This window comes from Diadema setosum, chromosome 21 (genome assembly GCF_964275005.1).
Source record: "Diadema setosum chromosome 21, eeDiaSeto1, whole genome shotgun sequence".
NCBI lineage: Eukaryota > Metazoa > Echinodermata > Echinoidea > Diadematoida > Diadematidae > Diadema > Diadema setosum.
The window spans coordinates 11495757-11519195 of record NC_092705.1 but is presented as its reverse complement, the minus strand read 5'-3'; the positions used below and the strand labels follow the sequence as shown (position 1 = coordinate 11519195).

At 37.9% G+C, this 23439-nt stretch overlaps 1 protein-coding gene across 3 annotated transcripts in view; it reads right to left on the bottom strand.

Annotated features, from left to right (window-relative positions):
• LOC140244212 (AP-1 complex subunit sigma-2) overlaps nucleotides 1–22291 on the bottom strand; it is a 33523-nt gene extending 11232 nt beyond the window's left edge. For 2 of the 3 annotated variants that reach the window (XM_072323845.1, XM_072323846.1), the window contains exons 1-4: nucleotides 22155–22291; nucleotides 17316–17494; nucleotides 16033–16141; nucleotides 15125–15262 (exon numbers count right to left, since the gene is read on the bottom strand). In XM_072323845.1, coding sequence (XP_072179946.1) covers nucleotides 15125–15262; nucleotides 16033–16141; nucleotides 17316–17494; nucleotides 22155–22157 — 429 coding nt within the window. In that variant the 5' untranslated portion in view covers nucleotides 22158–22291. Of the gene's footprint in view, nucleotides 1–827; nucleotides 954–15124; nucleotides 15263–16032; nucleotides 16142–17315; nucleotides 17495–22154 lie in introns of those variants that run through there. The other variant, XM_072323847.1, reaches the window with a different exon arrangement.
• Between the last annotated feature and the right edge of the window lie 1148 nt (nucleotides 22292–23439).

Here is a 23439-nt window from a genome sequence, read left to right as displayed (position 1 = left end):
TGGGCCACATACATCACATATTAAACGACTTCTATCCCTTCTTCTCCAGTAGAAAAAGCTTCAACTAAATGTAGAGTTCACTACTATGACATCATATCACACTGATGCAGACATCTGTATACCATAAGGTGCCCCCCCCCCCCCCCCCCATCAAATTAGAGACTACTGGTTGCATCATAACAGGTGCATTTGTCGTGAGGTTTGCAATAAATATGTTTGTGTCACAAAACCCAGCATTTCTATTCTAAGTCAAACTCTCTCCTCCTCCCCATCCTGAAAAATGCATCTCGACTAGATCGATGAGGGTTCCTGGATAGCCCAGCATGTGACTGTGGCCTTCCCGCCCAAACCCTGTGTCATATCGTGGAGAACTGCATCCCGTGGAAGTACCCAGGAGGGCATGCAGAACTTGACAACCAAGTGATGCTGCCTTGAACTAGATCTGCAGCTTGACCTTGGAGGTCATACTCCTCTCCCCCCCCCCCCCTTGTACTGCAGCACACCACAGAAGATGTAAAGTACAGTTTTGTGGACAGATACTACAGACAAATTGAGTTCATCTAAATACTTTTACAGAACAGTGTGTAAAACTGAATACCGCTACAAGTTCAAGTTCTTGTAAAATCAGTCCAATTATTCTTTTAGAATTTTAATTACTTTTTGGCAACTCTGTGTGACCCCAAGGACTAAAGGACTGTACAATGTGTGTATCCCATTATTGTGTCTATATGTACTTCTATGTGCATAAATGTTCCTTGTTAGATGTGTCTCATACTCTTGATACAGGTGAACTGCCTTTTGGGGTGGGGGAGGAGGTGAAGGATGAGGAGGAGGAGGAGGAGGAGGAGATGGAGAGGGTGGGGTTGTGAGCAATTATTGTCATCAGGTCGAAGGTCAAGTGGGAGTTACAGGAAACCCATTTCCTCCAGGGCATTGCGGGTAGCCTCCAACTCCTACAGGGTGAGAAAAGGGAGACAGAAACATAGAGAAGAGCGTCAATGTCCAGTGTTGGTGAGGATGGAACTATAGAGGGCGTGGGGCAGTTTGTCTGGGGCGGGGTAAGGATGTCCTCATTCGGTTACTGCAGTCAGGGGTGGGGTAGGTTGGGTCAGGGTCCATCACAATGATCCTAAGATTCCCGATGAGCTATGCATTACCCCAAGCAAATTATTGTGTCCAAAAAAGGGAGTAGTTTGAAGATGTGCTTTGGGGCTACTTTTACCCTACAATTGATATTCAGCCATGCTGGTGGACAGGAGTGCTGAGGTAGTTAAAAAGGTTTCTAGTTTTAACAAAAATTTTGTGAGTAAAACAGAAGATAAGAAAACCCAGAAATTTCAGCTGCTCTGTGCATTTTTCCCTTCTACCACCAGGCTTCTCCTCCTTTTGGGGTTTTTGTCACGTTTCCTTCACATCAAACAGTATTTTCTTTTGTTATAAACCTGAGTTTGAATGGTCATGGGACAAATGTCAGCTACTCAGTAGTCAATAAAATGTAATAGTGTCCCAACTAGTACATTCATATAAATATGTCTTCTATACTTCTTGACACATACAGACACTTTATTTCATCATGAGAGCTAAGTGATATTTGAATTTGAATTTGCAGCAGGAATTGATGACTTGAATGACTTGAATAGCATGGGATACAATTGACAGGGAACATAAATGAATATCAAACTGTCAGACATTAAAGTTAATTTCCCTATTCCCCAAATTGGACAGTATAGAATCCCATATTTACAGATTACACACATACCAGTATGCCGATCTGTTTGAATAATGGATATCTGCCATATGTAGTTTTAAATGTGCACTGCAGTAGTACTAGATTTAGCAACAGCCAGTGTATAGTTTTGGGAAACCATCTTAAAATGTAAAGAAAACCTTTGCTGTAATTTTACCATCAATGGCAGACAGATATTAACAGGTTTAAGAGAAGGAAAATAAATATCCAGTGGAATCCAAGCAAGCAAACATTTTTGACAATACAGCTATGCAAACATTCATGCTATTCTAAGCAATAGGGACTGATAATCACGGTCGTAATTGATGTCTAGTTAAGCATACAAATATCGTTGGGAAGATCTTTAATATTCAGTATCTACAGCAAGTTTTTATGAATTTGTACAGTAGCAATTAATCTACATAGGAAAATGCACAATGGTTTCTCAATAAGAAACTTCTTGTTGTCTTTTAAAACTAACGGTATACTGCAGCTACATGTACATATTATATTAGTTCAACCCTGCGAGAAACATGTTCCATGCATGTTATCAATGGCCCACACACCATACACATAAAGCTGGATATAGAATTATATAGAGATGTACTTGAAGCAAAAGATGATTTATAAAATTCAATGCAAGGTTATGTTCACACAAGAAGGAAAGGAATATTACTGTTTTGAATACTCTAATATGTGTATATCAATATAGTCTCAGAGAAATCATGAAGAATCCCTTTGGGGAGTGGTAATGAAATAGATGTTGACACAATGAATCTCTTACTGTATAGAGGGGATGTGGGAATCAGTGGGGATGATGGGGGATGATTGTTCCAATTCTTGTGGGATTCATTTAAGAGTACATTATATATCTATTGTTGTGTGAAAATTATTTGCTTCAGAATGGTCTCATATTCAAGTAATGCACAGTTTAATGCCCCGTCACTGTACAGGCATGCTAACCTAGAAATATTAAACTGCACATTACTTGAATATGAGACCATTCTGAAGCAAATAATTTTCACACAACAATAGATATATAATGTATTCTTAAATGAATCCCACAAGGATTGGAACAATCATCCCCTGGCAGCATTCCCACTGATTCCTACTGATCAATTATTAGCCATCCCCTATAAGCTGTTATTTTTCGCCATCCCCTATAAGCTTTTATTTTTCGCTAGGGTTTAATTTTCGCAAATTTTGTGAATCACTGTTGGTCACACGCAAAAATATCTTCAACTGACAGGCATCACTACACTTTTGGCACCCTACACAACGTAGGTGTCAAAATCGCAAAAACATCAATCTTGCGAAAATACATTGTATCTGTACGCAAAAATAACAGCTTATACAGTACGTTGTCAAGCACATGCACACAAATGGAAAGATATGCTCTACATGTACTGTATGTCACTCACTGTGGAGTATAGATACACGGATAAAATGTGCATGATGTACAGTGTACAATGTGTAATTGCATACGTAGACACGATTTGGATGAAATTACAAGAGCCCCACAAGGCATGAAGATAAATGAATGACTTGCAAGAGAGAATTTAATGACGTATGACACAGAGACAGGGGAAGACCCACGTACCCACAAATCATGAGAGAAAGTACACGAAGAGAGTCTTTCCTCGATCCCAAATAGGGTGAAAAAATCTACTTGTTAAGGACTGAATATGTGGGTACTAGAAACACTACTTATGATGCAACTAAATGAAACAGTTACGATATTAAAAAGATGTATTTTTGACACAGCTTCACACAGTAAAGCAGCTCTACGGTACGCTAAAATCTCAATACAGGCTTTTGAGAAATTTTTACATCAGGGCAGATTTTTGTTAATATTTTGAAAGATTGATTTAGTGTGTTTGGAAAACCCCGTATGGTTAGAAAAGATGACATTCATGCATATTTCTGTGCTACTGTGAAAGTGAATAATCATAGTCAGCATTCTATTAATAATTAAGAATGTGCACTGACGGTGAAAGGACTTTGCATGCTTTGAAGTCAAATTCCATTGTGCATGCAAGTTGTCTATCGCAGCAACCACTTAAAGGTCCAGTTTACCTTTGGGAGCAGTGATTTAAAAAATGTTCAAGATATCACATTTGATGCATATGTGTAGGTCTGTTGTATCACAAAACATCCTACCATATAAAATTTTTGCAATAAAGCCTAAAATATGGGGAGATATCAGCATGCTTCTCAATAAACCATAACTGTATACGGTTTAGTCTGGAAGCATTCTTATTATAACTATTGTTCACATTTTGTGTACTTAACAATACTTAACATCGATTATACGGATTCAAATTTTTACAGTGGTTGTTTCTATCCCTAACTCACATTTTAGATCTATTTTAAAGCACTAATATTGGGTTTTTGTTTCATCTGCAAATGGTAAATTATGCCTTTAAAACTGAACAGGCTGTAATTCAATACTATTATATAGATATCAGAAACAAATTTCCCCCCCCCAAAAAAAAAAAAAAAAGAAAGAAGAAGAAGAAGGGCAAACATTAACACAGATTTGTGGGAAAATGTTAACAACCAAACCTTCTGGCAAGGTATGAGATAGCACTACAACATGTGAAAACGGGCTTTGCAAAGCAAACAAGACACATGTTACGAATGTACAATGTACAAGAACAAGGACTCTGTTATACTTTTTAATAGGATGCAAAATCTCTTGGCACATGTATCTGGATTTGTGTAGTATCCAGCAGACTTTGGAAACATTAACTTCAATAGTATTAAAGTATTCATGAAAAGCTCATTGCATGAATTTTCACTCTCACCGCACATGCACATCTTTGCAGGCAGGGCACCACAAAAATTGTTCATGGTGTTACAACTAGTTTACAAGGCATGACGAAGCACTGTAGACTAGTTTACAAGGAGCGACTTACTTCTGATTTGTGCACAGCTTGTCAACATCTCTTTAATAGACAAAAACATTTGTCCCTTGCAAAAATCACAAAATCTGCCCTACATATGTATCTTACTTTCCTATTAGACTACAGATGTTAATTTGAGAAACAAAGAAAGAATACCACATAAAGAAAAAAAAAATATCTGTCATACTGAGTCTAGTATCGTATACATGTATATACTGTAGGTACCACTATATACGACATACAATTGTGGTTGCACATATTATATGAATGCACGTTTTGGGGGTTTTATGCGTTTACAAGTAAAATACTTCCCCTATGAAAGGGGCACATACAATTGTATTACATACAGTAATCACCTCACAAAGATACAGTAATGTACATCATAACTACAAAATCAGTAATATTTTGGTGTAAAGACAGAACAAACTTAAGATTGCAACCACTGCTGTATTACTGCACCTTATTTTGTTCAAATCATGTGGTTCTCCACTATTTGCTGAAAATCTGACAATAATTATAGTTCTGCGGCCCATCTGTGAACTGCTTGCAGAGTTATGGCATGTTTCTGATGAGTTGCTTTGCGGCGTTCACTTTCTGACATTAAGTAAACGTAATGACCTTGATTATATCATGAAAATGTCAAACTTTCACTTAAAAAGTTTGACATAAAAAAGGTCTAATAACCAGAAAATGAATGTCTTTTTTGCCTCCTCTTCAAATGACCCAACTGGTTTGACACTAAGTAATCATTTTTGTACATATCAATCTATATACAAGACTGCTCTCAAAATCCATCCCTTATTAAGAGTGAGTGCATTTTCCTTGCATCAACCAAACTGTCAATTGGTAGTAAATGTTTCAAAAGTTGTCATCTCATTTACCACATGCCTCTACCAAATTATGGTAAATATGAAGATTCTATCATTAGTAATTAGATATGATGTCAGTTTCTGTACTGCACACTGCTAACGCACATCAGCAATCTAAAACCCATTTTACAATGTTCACATGCACATTACTGCATCCCAACTTGCAGTATAGGGCCTACTTATTTCGAACTTTCAAAGTGAACACGTACAGAGTGTATTCATACAACATAGTATACTGTATCTGAAGAATTAAAAATACATACTCTAATATGTTACAGAAATGGTGTAAAGGATCTTTCTGTATGTCTTTAGAATATCTTATTTCAACCTTATTTCTCACTTATAACGACAAGGGCTCACTGGCACTGGATGTTATGGGATGGCTGTAAATTCATGTACGTATTACAGCCATTTTCAGGTACAGTATTCATCGCATAATCGGGCATCTGATAATCGGGAACCTCGCTTAAATGACATACGCTTCCCAGAAACATTTCCAATGCACGTTATTTTCACTGGATAATCGGGCGGGGACCTCTGATAAACGGGACAATTTTTCTTCAAGCAATCTTCGATTTTGTTGATATTTTACACAAAAAATCTACCAAAATACCACAACAATATTTCAAAGATTCCCTATCAGTTGTCGTTTACATCGAACTTACAAAGCAAGCTTTGGACTGGTGTGTTTTGACCTCCGTCCATCCAGTACACGTACATTTCAGCTCGCTGCCCGCCTTCGCTTTTCTGTACATGTGTATATATGGCGAGCTAGATCGCTACATATTGACAACACACACAGTGCAGTGATCGCGGCAAGTAAACAATCAAGCCGTGATGATTGAATGATTGAAGGACTTTTCATTGACGTTCCCACATCAGTTCTGGGTAATCATTTCCCATGGTTGTGGATATGTATTTATACAGAATGCCCTACGTGTCCAAGAATTCTATGAATGTTTAAGAAAGTGCTAGCTTTTAATCCACATATTTTGTGTTCGAAGAGAGGTGACAGAAGAAGAAGAACCTGGTTGCGATGACTCTACATCGTTGCGAGAATGCAGGGAGAGCTAGAGGGTCGCGCCGAGGGGTAGCGTGGTTGTGTATTCATGTACATGTACAGTACGTCAGTATGCATGTGTGTGTGTGTGTGTGTGTGCACTACACATGTACATGTCGTATGCCATTAGTGTATGGTGAGTGCTCATCGTGAAATCGGGCACCCCGCTTAAAGGGGCCGTGTTAGCTACTCCCAGCCTGTCCCGATTATGCGATGAATACTGTATTACAATTCATGTACTTCAGTAACATACAAGTACACACTTTGAATATATTATGCACAAGTTCTAACATTCTCAGAAACACGGAGCGTTTACACTATTTCCTCAATATCAGTTACAAAAAGCCCAGATGATAAAGGTTTGGTTCATATTAATCATGCTACATTAAAGCATTTCATCCTTTCTTTTCTTTTTCTTTTTTTTTTAAATTAAAAGAAAAACTAAACAGCGTTTTTAAAAAGACAGAGAGAGAAAGAGAATTTAAACAAACAAAGAGAAAAATGGAAGTTGGAAGTTCTGTTCTCATAAGGAACTGGCAAGCAGGATAATTCTAAATCCTTCTGGTAGAAAAAACAGCGTTTTTAAAAAGACAGAGAGAGAAAGAGAATTTAAACAAACAAAGAGAGAAATGCAAGTTGGAAGTTCTGTTCTCATAAGGAACTGGCAAGCAGGATAATTCTAAATCCTTCTGGTAGACCAAAGAAAATACAGTAAGAATAAAGAACAGTACATCCACTGCCTTCCAAATAAAATATAATGTAAATAATTATGAAGATGAACTGTTATTACATACAGATGTAGTGTGCTTCCCCAGCCACCTTTCATACCAGTGCTACTTCTGTGGTAGTGAATATGAGAGCTAAGCGTTTCCATGGAAACTGTCTACATGTAGAGAATGGCCGATGGTATAAGTACATTTGACAGTGAATGAAGAGACCCGACACAAAACAAATTAGACAGATGTTGACAAAGATTGTGTTCTCTCAAATATTACAAAGAAACAAGTATGTAGAATGTGATTTTCTTTTTATTACCTCTAAAATGCTAGCTTTTACTTTCATGATTACACAAATATTATGGTCTGGCAATTTCTGTTTTTCAAATCCTCTCCTTATAATTTAATACACATGTGTACATTCATTGTCATGTACATTCCATTCTTGTAGGCTACTCTGAACAAAAATGAACTCTTTTTATATAGCTTTATCAAGTGGTTTCCACATCTATACACAGGCTTCGATGCAAGCTGTTTCACATTTCAGTAAACCACCATACTTATTGCTAAAGAGCATGAAAACACCACGAAACAAATGAAAAGGACCAGGAAAACGTTAGGAAATAAGACAGGACAGGCATGGATTAAAAAATAATAATAATAATAACACATAATGACTGCATATAACTTTCTTGCTTACTTGCCAGTTTACTTCTGCAATTCATGTAGCTTTGGGCTGAATCATCAATTAACCTCGTAAAAATCAGGCTACAAGAGGAATCGCATTGAGAGATGGGGAAAACAAAAATGTTACACACATAAAGTCAATGAGTAAGCTGGTTATCGATATATAAACCTTTTTTTTTAGAGCCGTTAAAAGAGCATTCACACTGAACAAGAAATGATCCATGACCGAAGATATCACAACATTTAAAGCTTGGGAGCAGTCTGTGGAGATGGAAGGAGACAAATCATAATGAAATACATGCACAACTACATACAGTACTTGTATATAATTATACCCCCATCTGACACTCTTTGAGATGTACACTCAAAGCCAATTAACACAAATGCTAGTGGTGTCCTGATTAACAAGCTAACCATCTTAAAGAGCCATGCCATTCCTTGATCAGTGGGAGACTTTCACAGACAGGGTAAATAAATGACTAACTAAACATTATGGTGGAGTAGAAGTTTCATAAACCTGTTTAAAGGATGAGTTGATTTTGCTATTTTGCTTTAACAAATTTCCCATAATGGGTTAGACACCTGCCTGAGTATACTGATGACTAGTCTTCAACAAGATAAACATTGGGCCATGAAAGTCAGTTTTGGAAAAACAAAGTTTTGGACCTTCAAGTTTCACATTTTCAAACTGTGGTACTATCAATGACAACCACGCATGCAAATCAGATGAGGTCATGACTCCGTGACCTCACAAGTCTCCTAATGACCTGTACACAAGTCTTCAACAAACTTCTTTCCCTGGAATGACATAAAAGAATACTCTGTGTGATTTACATCAAAGAATTGTAGTCAACCAGGTAAGAATGGCCTTTTTAAAAAGGGGGAGAGGTTGTAGCTGCAGAATTAACAACAAAATACATAGTGTTTATACTTTTGTTTACAATATCTAAATATAAAAGTTGAGATGTGATGACAGAATCATTCTCATTTATATTTCAAGCTCCAAGTGACCAACCAATGTCAATGTTTTCTGAAGACTTGTGAAATGAATATCCCATAAACTTTCAAATTTTTGTTTTGATTTCATTGAAATCTCTACCAATGCAGGGGCAGATCCAAGAATTCTGTAAAGGGGGGGGGGGCGCAACTAATATTTCTGGTGCCACTTCCGGGTTTCATTTCATTTTTTTTTCTTTTTAATGAAAAATAATGGGGGGGGGGGCATGCACTGGTTGTGCCCCCCTCTGGATTTGCCATAGCAGCAATGTGTTGTTTTGTTGTCATCTTTAATACTGCTTATTCAAGCAAATTCGCACACAGAATGGCATTGCTCTTTCAGCATCAGAATAAGCACTGTCACCCCGTAATGTATGACATTTTCTTATATCTAATTAACACAAAAGCATAGCTCTGGAGTTAAAGTAATCAAGCTGTCAGTTGAACTTGGATGGAACAGGGGGGGGGGGGGAGGTGAAGCAGATGGGGTAAGGTTAGCAATTTGCCTTAGACAGAACATTGTCATCAAATTTATTACAATTTTCTCAGGGGATGTCATCCCTGTTAAAAAAATGTTGAGGATATATTCAACTGCACACCCGGACACAATCCCAATGATGATGCACGAATGTCAACAATATCAGGAAGATGTGAAAATGTTGATATTTGAGGAAAAAATCCATACTATGTACACTTTTAGTTAATTTGTAGATTTGCCTATGTCAGCATTAATATTATTATATCACTTTTCTTTGTTATTCATGATCACAATGCAACAGGGAACTTTATCACATAGATAAGACAAAGCTTGTCTCAGAGAAAACTTCATGATGTCTAGCAGTTTGACAGTGGTTTAACAGTGGCTACCGGGAGTTCCTTAGATTTTCCTAACACCTCAACCACCGAACTTCTTATCTATTTCTGATATGATTTAGAACCTATAACATTTATCAAACATATATTGTGCACTGTAATGCACATATATTTTCTTCTAGACTGGAACACATATATTCAAAATGATCATAAACTTTGACTGTACTAATATGCAAGGATGTGATCAAAAGTTACTTACAGGCCCGAACAAAACAGCATGAATGTACAGAGTATGTACATGTATATTCACACATAAACAGTTTCAACATGTCCACAAAAACAAAAACAAAACATGATTATCAAACTATACTATTAAAGTTAACAAGTTTTATATCGGCTAGGACATTCTAAACAACACCCTGGATGAGTCTTTGGATGTAAGAGGGTGCACAGCTTGTGGATAGGGAAGGTTTTATTAGTGCAAAGGAAGACAATGACTGCAAATAACAATGTGTGATTACAACCAGAGTTGAAATGATAGAAAAGCGCAGAACTATTGTTTCTTTGTTTGTTTTTTTGTTCAGCTTTATCTTTCTACAAGGAGGCAAGAAACGAAGGATTCCCGTAGATACCTCGTCCAAGAGCTCATCGGTTATGACGATATTGGTTTTCCCACTCAGCTCGAGCTGCAGTTTGAAAATACTTAAAGGTGAACCCCTAATTTCATTTTAACTACAATGGCAGTCACCTTCACATGTATGTAAATGAAACTGGCATTACAGCTCCTTCCAATACACTTATAAAATGTATGTTGTATGTATGCATATATGATAACATACAATGTATGTCATACGTAAAATGAAGGCTATTTTATGCAGATATCGAGGGCAATACATACAATATGTAAATTCAGGTACTTTTTAGACTACATGTGTGTTAAAGTCAAATTTTGTGTCAATTTGTGTACTATTCAGCAAACTGCAATTCCGCAATATTACATACACACACAAACAAGTGCAAGATAATCTCTTTTATAAATAGGCCAGCCCAGCTTTAGTGATCAAATTGAAAACCCATTGCACATGATTGGCTGCAGTAGTGTGTGCTGAATGTCACAATTCTCGTCGAGAGTAGAAAGAATGTATAGTTCATACACACAGAGACCATGACACTCCTGCAACAATGAGCAGAGTAGTTTTCATGCATTTGCTTTGACATGCCACAGATACATGACACTATTTCAAATGTGGCTTATATATATGACCACATTAACCACCAATCCAGCAATCATCATAAAGCCTTTATTTTCATAGGGCCTTTGTCTATTACAGACCATGCTTCTCAAACTTTTTTTCAACTCGAGGCACACTTTGGCTTCTACAATCTTTTTCTTCTTGAGACTCAGTAAGATCACATATTGATCATTTTTATTCAATTTTTTGACCAACGTCACAGCCCACCTGCAAGAGCTTTGTAGCCCACTGGTTGAGAAGCACAGGTCTAAAACCAGGGAATAATTTTCCTGGTATCGCATCGCAATTTGCTATGCATTTTTACACCACTGCTACATAAACTATGTTTTCTGTGCAGTTTTCTTCCACAAAAGTGTACAGGATACCATTTGAAATATTGTTCATCAGCTGAAACTGCTGGTAAAATTTTGAGTTGGAAAATTATTCCCTGAAAACATAAAATATATAATGTACACTGTAGATTTGTAACCATGGCTTGAAATTAATATCTGTGTACATGTCGTATATTGCATCACAATAATAAAGGGCGCATGCATGAATGAAAATCATATTCCCGATGAGGCTTACATTGCACGAATGAATTATCAATGCATTTTACTGACAAAAACAAATAAGATGCAAAATTTCTTATGCCAGGTACTTTCAATAAAAATCATCCTATTAAACGGATACTCTGTATTTCATATAACTTGGCTCCATGCCAGATGATAACATTAACAATACCACATTATTTAACTAATTGATCATTTTGTTCCAACAATTCTTACTGATAAACCTCTATATCCACCACTCTGCACTCAACCAGAGTAACAGGTCAGATTCATCATTTCACTACCAATCAAAATGCACCATGATCAGTACTACATACAACCGTAGATTGTACATCACACCACACACAACCAGGTCTCTTGTACTCAGAGTCACGTATGGCTACAATACAAAAGTGACCACACCTTTGATTTGTTTCATTCTCCAACACCAACAACTGAGAGAGATGTCTGCAACACTCATGCACAGACTGAGACACCAAGAGCACACACAAGGTCATAGACATACACAGATGATACAATATGGAGCTACTGTATTGTAAGCTGTTATTTTTGCGAGGGTTTAATTTCTGCAAATTTTGCGAATCACTGTTGGGCCGCGAATTTAACAACACTCAAAAATAGCCATCTTCAACTAACAGGCATTAGTGCACTTCTGATAACGTTGGTGCCAAAATCGCGAAAACAACATCTCGCGAGAATGTCTGTGACCTCCTCATTTGCAAAAATATCTGTATGCGAAAATACAGCTTATACAGTATTTGCTTTCAAAGTTTGACAAGTTCATTGCAAATTGCAGTTTTCACTTTCGTTTTGTATACACTATTTGTTTTTCTATACTGTACGCTGCACTTGAATCGAAATGAATGTCGATGAATCTAGGACACTTTCATCCATCATAATTTTAAAAAAACAGAAGATCTGGTATATTGCACAATTTACAATCTGGCATATAAAAACTATGTATTAATTTGTACCTATCACTTACTTTGACCATTTCATCTTTCCCTGAAAGCCATTGGGTCTGCAACATATCCTAAGCAAAGCTCTATGTTCAATGCTTATCTGTTTGAAGGCATGTACACATTTAAACACCAACACAAACACAATGCACACACAGTCAGACACACAAACCACATACACCCATATATTTGTACATACACCCACAGACACATATGCATAAAATATCATACACATGGTCAAGTCTGACTGAAGATATCAAATAGAAAATTGAAATTTTGCACTCCATGGCTCATACACAGAAACACAAAGTTTAAATCACAACACATGAAAATGTCACAAACTACATAAAAGAATATGAGTTGAAACATACTAATGCATGTACAGTGTACATGTGTACATTGTACGTGTGTGTGCTTGCAATTGCTCAAGATTACTGAGGAGGAAGTGGCACTCCCTCAAAACATCACAAACACCAGCATATGTGACCTGTGATTGCAGATCTACTGACTACAAAATGTGAATAAACAATAACGTAAAAATTTCAACATGTAAAAATTGTCTAGATGCATTGTGTAGGTGCAATCATGCACTACTGGTACACTGTATCCTGTACTTTGATTTTAACTAGCTGTGAGATGTCAGTGTACCCATAGACACCTGCCATATAAAGTGTTGCACTACGTGATGGATGTAATGACATGACTGGGACTTGTTGCAGCCAGGACTGCTTCCGAGAAATGGGTTACGTGTACAAATGTAAAGGTTCTCAGTAGTGTGTGTAGAAATGAAAGGATGTACAGTTACTGTGTATGATGGATTATAAACAAGGTAGTGTTATTGAATGAAGAATACCTGATGTAATTGTAGCAGACTCAATCATCAGCTTCTCATCCTCTGTTGATAATAAATACTGTAAAACACTATATTTTCGCAGCATGAAATTTTCGCGAATTGGAGCCAACAACCTTTTCCGCGGCATGAAATTTTCGCAAGTTGCCTCTAACATTCAACGCATATAGTCTAAATAAGAACTTTCGCATGCATTTTAATTTTGCAAATCTTGGCTCTCGCCAAATTCGCGAAATTAAAATGTATGTGAACATTCCTTGTTTTACAGTAGTTCTCTCCCACCCCACCCCCGGCATAAAAAATGCACAATATGAATATAACAATCAACAATCAGGGTTAGTGCCCAAACTTAAAATTCACCTCACGAGTATAAATTTGTAACACACCTAAATATCGAATCTATCCTTTTCGTGTGTGTAGAGAGAGTTTGCACACTCCAACCAAAAGAGTGCGTCATTATTTCCCTGTCTTCTTATTTCTTGCTCACTCTCTGGTTTATCAGAGCAATATTTCTACTTGTAAGCATCAACTTTCATACAGAGCTGAAGCAGGAAATCATATACCTTTAAGAATTAACATTTTGTGTGGCATAATCTACCTTTTGTCTGAAGCATCAAAGCTCAACACAGAACAAGGAGTTGATGATTGTTCCTGCCATTGTACCTATTAAAGTTCCCTCCTGTATATCATGTTATAATTGCTACTGTGAGAATTACTTGTTTATGAGTCAAAGGTGAAATTTCTGTGAAGATGGAGGACAGGACTGGTCAAACCTCTCAAATTTGCCCAAAATATGATGATCTTAATTGCTTTCTTTCGTATAGTACCTTCAGTATCATTGCTTTAAATGGATGACCCACCGACAAGCAAGAATGTAATGCTAATTTACAGGCTATTCAATGATATATATCCAGTTTCCATTATCCCATTTCAATGAGAGATTAATTTGGATTTGGTCTGTATCACTGTGGCTCTACCACTGCCAGAGAGGTTTGACCAATACTGTACAGTGTAACATTTTAGAATTGATGGCCAGTATTTATACAAGAGAGATTACCATTATAATTATCATGAGACAGTGGGATACATGTACAATATGACCATATTCTCAGTTAGATCCCCATACAGTTGCAGAACCAGAAGGGGTTTGAGTGTATCGAAGTTCTGAAATGTTAACTCTTGTCTTGTATATCACAGTAAATATGTAGCAGATTATTAAATTGGATATATTAAATCAAAAGAATATGAATTAAAAGTTAATAGAAGTTGAACATGCTCATAAAACAAACTTTCATAATACTTCAAAGTATACTGTATGTGCAATTAATGCCAAAACAAAATAATCAGCAACTGATGGATCACTCTCACAAGAACAAACAAATGTGAAAAATATCTTCTTTTTTTCAGCTGCAGAGGAAACAGAAAAATACATAGGGAGATTTGGTTCAGACTTTGACTCTGAATGACTTGGCTCATTATTATCTTAGCGCTTTACCAAAAATCACTAACTGATTCAAGTACGATCAGACTATGGCAATTTCTTCAAAAATTGCAGTCACATCTGGTTCATGTGAAGTCTTTTAGTTTTTCTTTTGATTTGCTAGCATCAAATCCTGGTTTAAAACAATGTGATAAATACCTGGCACCATTTTTTCTAAGCATGGTAGGCCAGACTAAAGAGAAAAATCTGAACGGTCAAACAGACTAAAGAGAAAGAGATTTGATATTAGGCACAAACCTCTGAGAGGAGGTCCTGAGCCTGGATCGCTTTCAAGACATTCTTCTTGCTCGTCTCCTGGATCTCCCCGCCCAGCATGAGCTCGTCGAGCATGAAGTACGCCTTCTCAAAGTTGAAGATGATGTCCAGCTCACATACCTGCAAATAGTGAGGGGGGAAATGTAGGCAGAATGCAATCAGGTACTGTACATAGTGTACATAAAGCAATCATTTCTGACATGAAATTCTGGAGACACATGTAAGATTCAGCTTCACGAGTTGTTAGCATTTGTCATCTGATCACCACCTACAGGTCATATCAGGGTCAAAAAGTAATCAAATATAATAATAATAATAATAATAATAATAATAATAATAATAATAATAATAATAATAATAATAATAATAATAATAATAATAATAATAATAATAATAATAATACCAATAATAATAATAATAATAAAATATCATTTATTTACATATCTGGTGAGAACCAGTAAATGAGCTTTCATTAGGAAATCTTTCACATCCTTTGGTTTTGACTGGTTCAGAAAAGTTTTTTCATCTTCTAGCATTCTCTGCCAGAATTTTACAATTGATTGAATGCATTTACCCTGTAAAGACAATATCGAAGCACCAATTAGAGAAGAAACAAATGTAGGCAGTGTTATAGAATGCATTGAAACCTTTCCCTCAGCTCAAGATGGCTAAAAAAATGTAAAAAAAAATGAAATAAATAAACAAATATACTATGATGCACGAAATGAATGTTGGGTGCAGAGAAGATATATAAAATGCTGACAATCCTGGAAACTAAACTGAACAAGGTATAGGCCCCTCCCCCCCCCCCCCCATCAAAAAAAAAAAAAAAAAATGATAATAGATGTCATCGAACCAGATTACCAAGCAAAGAGTTTTACAATACTTACACTTCCAAAGTACTTGTCGAGGAGCTCAACATATCTGTGGATGATTTCTAATGTTAGTAATTCATTGTCATTCTCTTCAATGGCACAGCAGAAGTATAAACTGGCATACCTACAGATGAAGAAGATATAATGAGGGGAAGAAAGACAGTATGGGTGATGATTCTGTGAAAGTAAAACAAATGTTTTTCACCACTCGCAAGCTACTACAATATCGTCAGTTTGCAGAGATTTTATGTCTTCATCGTATACAGAAGCTTCACACTTCACTTAACCCGTTGGGGATGAGTCCCGAGTATACTCGGGGAAGCGCAAGTTGTAGCAAAATCAAACATCAAAAAAAAAAATCAAAAATAAAATACAATGCAAGTTCTGGGAACTTTATTATCTTCGACAATTTGCAGAAACTTTAGACACTGAATTCACCTAATTCATGCACTCATGTCACACACTTCCTTCACACGCATGACGTGTGAAGTATTGTGAAATGTTTTGAAACAATTTTGCAAATTTGAGACAGTGGCACAAATTTGCATTCACTACCTGCCTGTGCTAAAATCATCCCACCTCCATGTTCTCTGTCTGCTGTCTCCTTTTCATGCAGATAATTATATTCTCTACATTTACAAACTTTCTTTTATACCTTTGTAAATTTGTTCATGTCTTTTGTATAGTGATACGAAGTACAACAATACTGAATGACATAATCATAAAAGAGCATTTCCTACCAATAATCACATATCAGGAAAATTAAAGATTGATTGCTGGAATTACACACTAACAGGTATCATGATTTCTTTTGCTCCAGTACTTACAAGTGTCTTAACAAAACATTTCCGTTCATTTCTACAAGGTCCACATGGAGCCAAGAACACATCAACATTCAGAGATATACTGCTCACTAAGTATTTGCTGCATTTTCTCTTTCATATACATACCCCTTTGAAGCTCTAGCTGCCCCTAATCATCTACATTTCCTCACACAGTATCAGACAGAATACCTCAGTACTACAATGTAGATTGAAATGGGTACCGTATACAGTGTGTTTAGTTCTTCCCTGCTTGAGCAAGCCTCGTGCAAACCTGGAGGTAAGGCAAGCTTTGACATTGCCTATTAAACTCAACTTTCTGGAAGGAAACATACAAAGATTTATATGTGAACTGGTCTGATATTTCCAAATACAGTACAATAGCAACAACAAAACAAGCAAAATTGAACTAGCATTCACTTTTACTGATTCTCAGATGCATTCCCTATCACTACATACATGTATCTCAACACTCACCTCTTGTAGACAATTTTGTAGTCCCTCCATTCTAGGAAATTGCACATTTTGGGTTTTCTGGTTAGTACTGTAGCAATGAGCTCTCGTGTAATCTTCTTTTTAGCCTTCTCCGGGAACGGTGTGTACCATTTCTGTAGCCGCAGCTTGCCCTGCCGGCTGAACAGCAACATGTACTGCAACTACAACACAACACAAGAGGGAAAATGTGATGTACTTGTACGCAAATCACAACACAGCAGTTCACTGGAAGCAAGAACAGAGTGTTTTCACCATATGCAGCAAGGTGGCAGAGCTACTTGAAAAAAAAAAAATTGATTAAAAAGGGTGTGAATCACTGTGGCTCATTCCTGAATTTGTGAACAAGCTTTACGAGGGGGGGGGGGGGTTGAAATGAATGGGAATAATAAAAAAAAGAAAAATGATAGGTAGATAATGATATGCTGTGTATCACACAGCACAGATTACACTGATTACACAGAAAGGGAGTTATCTGTTCATGTGGACAATCAAATACCAAAAGCTGGTAAAGGTTGAGCTGTCATGGCTGAGCAGTAAAAACCACACAGATAAGATTGCAAGCTTCCCTATGTCCCATGATTAATAGCACTATGACATTCGCATCCTAGCCTGGCAGTAGTGTCCTTTGCCACTTTGGCAAGACACTTTGTCTTCATTCTTGTTGCCAAGTCTTTCAGGGAGACTTTTTAGGGGAGCTATCGATCTTACCCAATATACCTAAAAGAAACCACTTCATTTCACTCGTAAAACAGCAGGGATAAATCCAGGTGAAGAGGTCACACACACACGTACACACACACACACACACACGATACACACAGCATAAAACAAAACAAAACAAAAACAAAAACAGCTGATATCTGCAAGAATTTCCAAGATTACCCTCAGCCCTGGAAACTGGACTGATTAATTCAATGTGCAACTCTGCCTCTTCTTGTTTGGTAGTGAACAGTTGGTAGTACATTAAGGTCCACCTGCTGACCATACATACTACCAATCATATAGCTATAACTATACACAGCCCAGTCGCTGTACATGGTACGTCGCGACAGGGCTGTACGAGCGCGACCACCAACCACTAGGAGAGCGACGTAATCGTATCACGATAACTTTGAATTTTGATACTTAACATCATTTTTGTCACCTCAAACTCATCGAGTATACTCTTCAATATTTACTCTACATCTGATGCTATCAGTATTCAAATGTACGCAATGAAACTTACCGAAATTGATCATCATATCCAGCATGTCCACACGGTACACAATCTTTCACGCCAGGCCTTATACACAGCCCAGTCGCTGTACATGGTACGTCGCGACCTACCATGTACAGCGACTGGGCTGTGTATAGTTAGGCCTGGCGTGAAAGATTGTGTACCGTGTGGACATGCTGGATATGATGATCAATTTCGGTAAGTTTCATCGCGTACATTTGAATACTGATAGCATCAGATGTAGAGTAAATATTGAAGAGTATACTCGATGAGTTTGAGGTGACAAAAATGATGTTAAGTATCAAAATTCAAAGCTATCGTGATACGATTACGTCGCTCTCCTAGTGGTTGGTGGTCGCGCTCGTACAGCCCTGTCCCGGCGTACCATGTACAGCGACTGGGCTGTGTATAGACCGATTCAATTTCGATGGCCTATTCACCTACCGCCGCTAGCGGCGCTATAACGGCCGCCATAAGTGGGGGCCAACGGGGGCTTTCAGCGAGCTAGCTACCCAGCGAGTTGCACTGGCAGCTAGCAGCCTAGCGTACCCATCGCGCAAAGTTAGCCGGGCGCGGCCACTGCGCCGCGGCCGGCGACCGCCGCGCTAAAATTGTGATTGTTTACTCACTGTGGAAAAGTCATTCAGTGGCATTTAATGCCTCTCTTATGGACAAATTGAGTGATTCAGACATATCGATCTAGAATGAAAGCTTCACAGGAAAGATCAGAAAAAAAAAAACACATATCGTGCAGTTGTTGGGTGCACAAATAACAGGAAACCGGAAATGGAAGCTGCACGTCAGTGTGTGAAATTCAGACACCACTGACGCATGATGAATATAAACACTCAAAGTGAAATACAGCGGTATAAAGAATGCACAGATTTTCGAAACAAACTTTGGCCTATACCTACTAGATTCTCTATTCAATTAGGCTATCACTGCATATTCGTCAAATAAAGTTGTTTATTTCAGAAGACAAGTTCAAATCAAAGATTTTGATAATTCACTGATTTTTTTTTTAATGCTTGGTGCAATACTTACCAAAGTTAGATTATAGAATACACTTCCTGGCTATACTATATTATTATGACAAACATTTTAAAGCCTACATTACAACTAAATGAATGTTTCAAGATGTGTTTAATTCTTATATATCTTTTTTTTTTTACTTCTTCACTAAGTGTTCAGCATTGAATTGACCATATTCAATTTAGCCTGGAACTCTGAATTTGAATTGATTTTTGATAAAGTGATACTTATAAAATTACTGCAATGAATGGTGGCAAACATCCGTTTCATAATCATGTTAAGAAAGTTTGATTTGAAAATCACTTTTGTAGATTACTATCAGTATAATTTTAGGCGTTAGCGCGATGTTAAATGCAAGGTTACTTAGACCTAAACAATAGAAGTTTTGGTTGTTGACATCAGGCGAAGTAAATTAACTTCTTAAGTTTATACGGCTTAGAAACGCCTAGATTTGCCTTCCGTTTGGTTTACTTAATTAGGCTTGCCGGAAGTTTAGTGACAACCGAAAATGATATAGGATGTAGTTAGGGTTCTAGAAGTCATCAGGTCTAGACGGGTCTATAGATCTAGTCTGTTTCCTAGAATTCTAGACAAGATCTGAAAAACGTTAGACAAATTCTACCCTCCTGGCCCGAGAAGAGACAAAAGCCTAAAAAGGTTTAAGTTCACTGATATTAGTTGCTATATATTTATAGCGCCATATCTAGCTCAAGATTCTGATTCATTATTTGTCTCTAAATTATATTAGTTAACTTCTCAGCAGTATAGACCTTATGCATTGACGTCATCACTCGCTTGACAACCTCTCGCGACGCCATCTTAGAGGGCAAGCGAAGTCCTTGACATGCAGAGGCGTGCAGCTTGTTATGTGCTTTTCCTATGCGCGCTAGCGGCGATTGCCTCACTCGCCGCCAGTCCCCAGGCTAGTGGCAGGTTTTTTCTTACCATCAAACAAGTTTGACATGACATGACACATTATGCAGCAATATTTGGGTAATTTTCTCACATTGTGCAATCGAAATACTCACAGTAACTACAGAATTCCTAGGTTATATCGCAGAAATTTGTATCCATAGCGCAACATCGCCGTTCGCTGAATGTATGTCGCCATTTTGAATTTCATTAGCCAATCACATGCGAGGTACGTGTTTTAGTAAAAAACACGTAGAAATCTACCTCACATGTGATTGGCTAACGGGTTCGTAGGTTGATGAGCTGTTACGACCGCTGGTAGTTGCATCTTTTTTCATGAAAATTGTGCCAAAATGTTGGATATATCATTAACCTGGTGAGTGCAATGCATACCTCAAATGTCGAGTTTGCTATACAAGCTTGAATTTCCCTATCTAGGGCTGTAGATTACATGCAATAGAAAAGACAGTAAAAGAAACACCGATGCCGTGTGTAAATGCCCATTGCCTCGGGTGTAAAAGCACGCTCTAGCAACGCATCGCTTGCCCTCTGAGGGAGGGCGCCCTTCAGTTGGTAAGACCGTGTGACGTCATATGCATAAGGTCTATAGGCTTACTAGCAAGACGTCTGCCTGTGCCTAGCCATGGTTCTCCCCATGTGTTTTTATCTTCTTACACAAATGTGAATAGATCTAGGCCTATATGGGGCTTACACGCGAGTACCGGCCAAGTCATCGATTAGAGTCTACAAACACTCACGAATCGTACCGATATTTACCTTGAAATTCAAATTTTGGCTACAGCCGTATAATTATGCCATCTACCCATTCGCTCATAGTCGGTATACCTAAGTTGTTTGATTTTTTTTTTTAATTAGCTAGCGAAAAAAAAAAAAAAAAAAAGTAGACTCTCTACGTCTAGTTGTCACAAAGCCAGATGCGTCGATTGCTGCCAGCGCCAGAGATAGCAAGCTGGCCGGCTGGCGTCGGGTGGTAAAAGCACTGCCTAGTATGCCTGCCGCTGACACCCTTCCCACGCACGCACGGCGCTTGCCGACCCGGCGTGGTTGGCCCCCAGTTATGGCATCGCCTTAAGAGGGCGCACTTCCATGAACAGTCGCTTGAATCGGTCTATAGTTATCATATAGATACCAGGTACACAGAAACAAGAGGCTACATATTTATCGGTGTACCCCAGAGCCCATCCCCGGTCAGCACTTCGAGAGCAGCTACAGGTAACTTACAGCTGTATAATTTAATCCAAGCAGGCAGGGAAAGAACAGGGGCAGGACCCCAACCACCATTATTTTACCTGAAATGAACATGCATTCATTGCTCATGTGTGTCACATGGTGTCTCTTGATAACATAAATTAGGTAATTACACCAATGTATGTGGAGAAAAACAACAAAACACTACCACCCATCCCAAGTACTATACCCATCCATCATTTTTACACCGACTTGACATGGCATGGATCCGCCCGCCCCGCCCCGTGTGGCAGGGACACGCCAGTCCAAGCAACGCATGCAACAATGGGCCGCACCGGCTGTATCGTACGGGTCAAGTAGGCCCTACAGTTACTCAGCTCCTGCAAGGATGCATTGGAAATTTCTGAAAACTCCTACTCAGCTAAGTCAGTCATTAATCTAGAAACAGTTACCATTTTGGTGTCAAATGTTGTCTTCTCTTCTCCAGCGGTTAGTCTGCTTGATTACTCGAATGACGAAACAATAAGATTTCAGCCAGCACAGCGCTCTGATCAGTCATCGGAGCTAAGTATGGTGTGTAGCCGGTAAACGTGTCGCCATTTTCCTCCACTGGTCTGCGTCTGCGTCGCGTCGACGTGCGTCGCGTCGACGTACGTCGCGTTGCGTCGCCTCGCGTCGAAATCTGCTACTAGTGAGCTTTAGATTTTAGACGCGCGGACGTTCGAAGAGAAAAAAAAACATGATCTGAGCTTGCGCAGTAGCGCGGATAAAGTTACTGCGCACGCTCAGATCATGTTTTTTTCTCTTTGAACGTCCGCGCGTCTAAAATCTAAAGCTCCCTAAATGTCTGCTACTCGCGCTACTGAGGATCTCGGAGCACAGTTCATAATTAGAGTGTCCTTAGGTTTATGTTTAGTACATAATTTATCAATTTTCAAAAATGCAACATGAAGAGACACCGACAGTCGAAGTGTGCGTGAAATTTTTCTCTCATTTAGAAGTAACAAATAGGCCTACAGTTTAATAGTTTAAGTTGTATCATGAAAAATAAGTTTAAGTTATATCATGAAAAATCTATCAGACGAGCACGACACGGGCAACTGTCGAATCAAACAAAATTTTTGATTTGGATTTTACAATTAATTTTAGTTTTGTAAACATCCTCATAGCCTCATATATTAATATCAATACAAATTCGGAACACATCCAAATCAAGGCATCAATATGAGTTACCTCTATAACCATTGAAAATGAATGAAACGTGTATATATTAATTTCCCAAGCCTTTATTGTTGCACTGCTTATACATTGGTCTGTACTTCAATTTAATTGTCAAGTTGTTCGCCATAGAACATCTAATTACTTACACTAAATACAGTCATAATAGTACGCAAAATCCGAATCTATAAGAAACCGATCATTGCCAGGACAGCAAAACTCAAACATTTGCTTCTCATCCAGCAGGAGAATGTTTTCAGCTTAATTTCAAAATATTGACCAAGACTTTATAGGCCCCTAATTCACATTAATGTATAAAGATGTGAATTCATGAGTAATTGGTTTAAACTCAAGGTCAACCTATAGGTTTGATATGGCTTGATAAGCAAAATTTTGTGTCCGTGTTTGCATTATATCCGTCAAAGCACAATATTGCTTACTGCATGAATCCATGATTTTATTTGACAAGGAAACAATATTTCGATACAGAAGTGAACGTGAGTAGGCCAACCACGATCG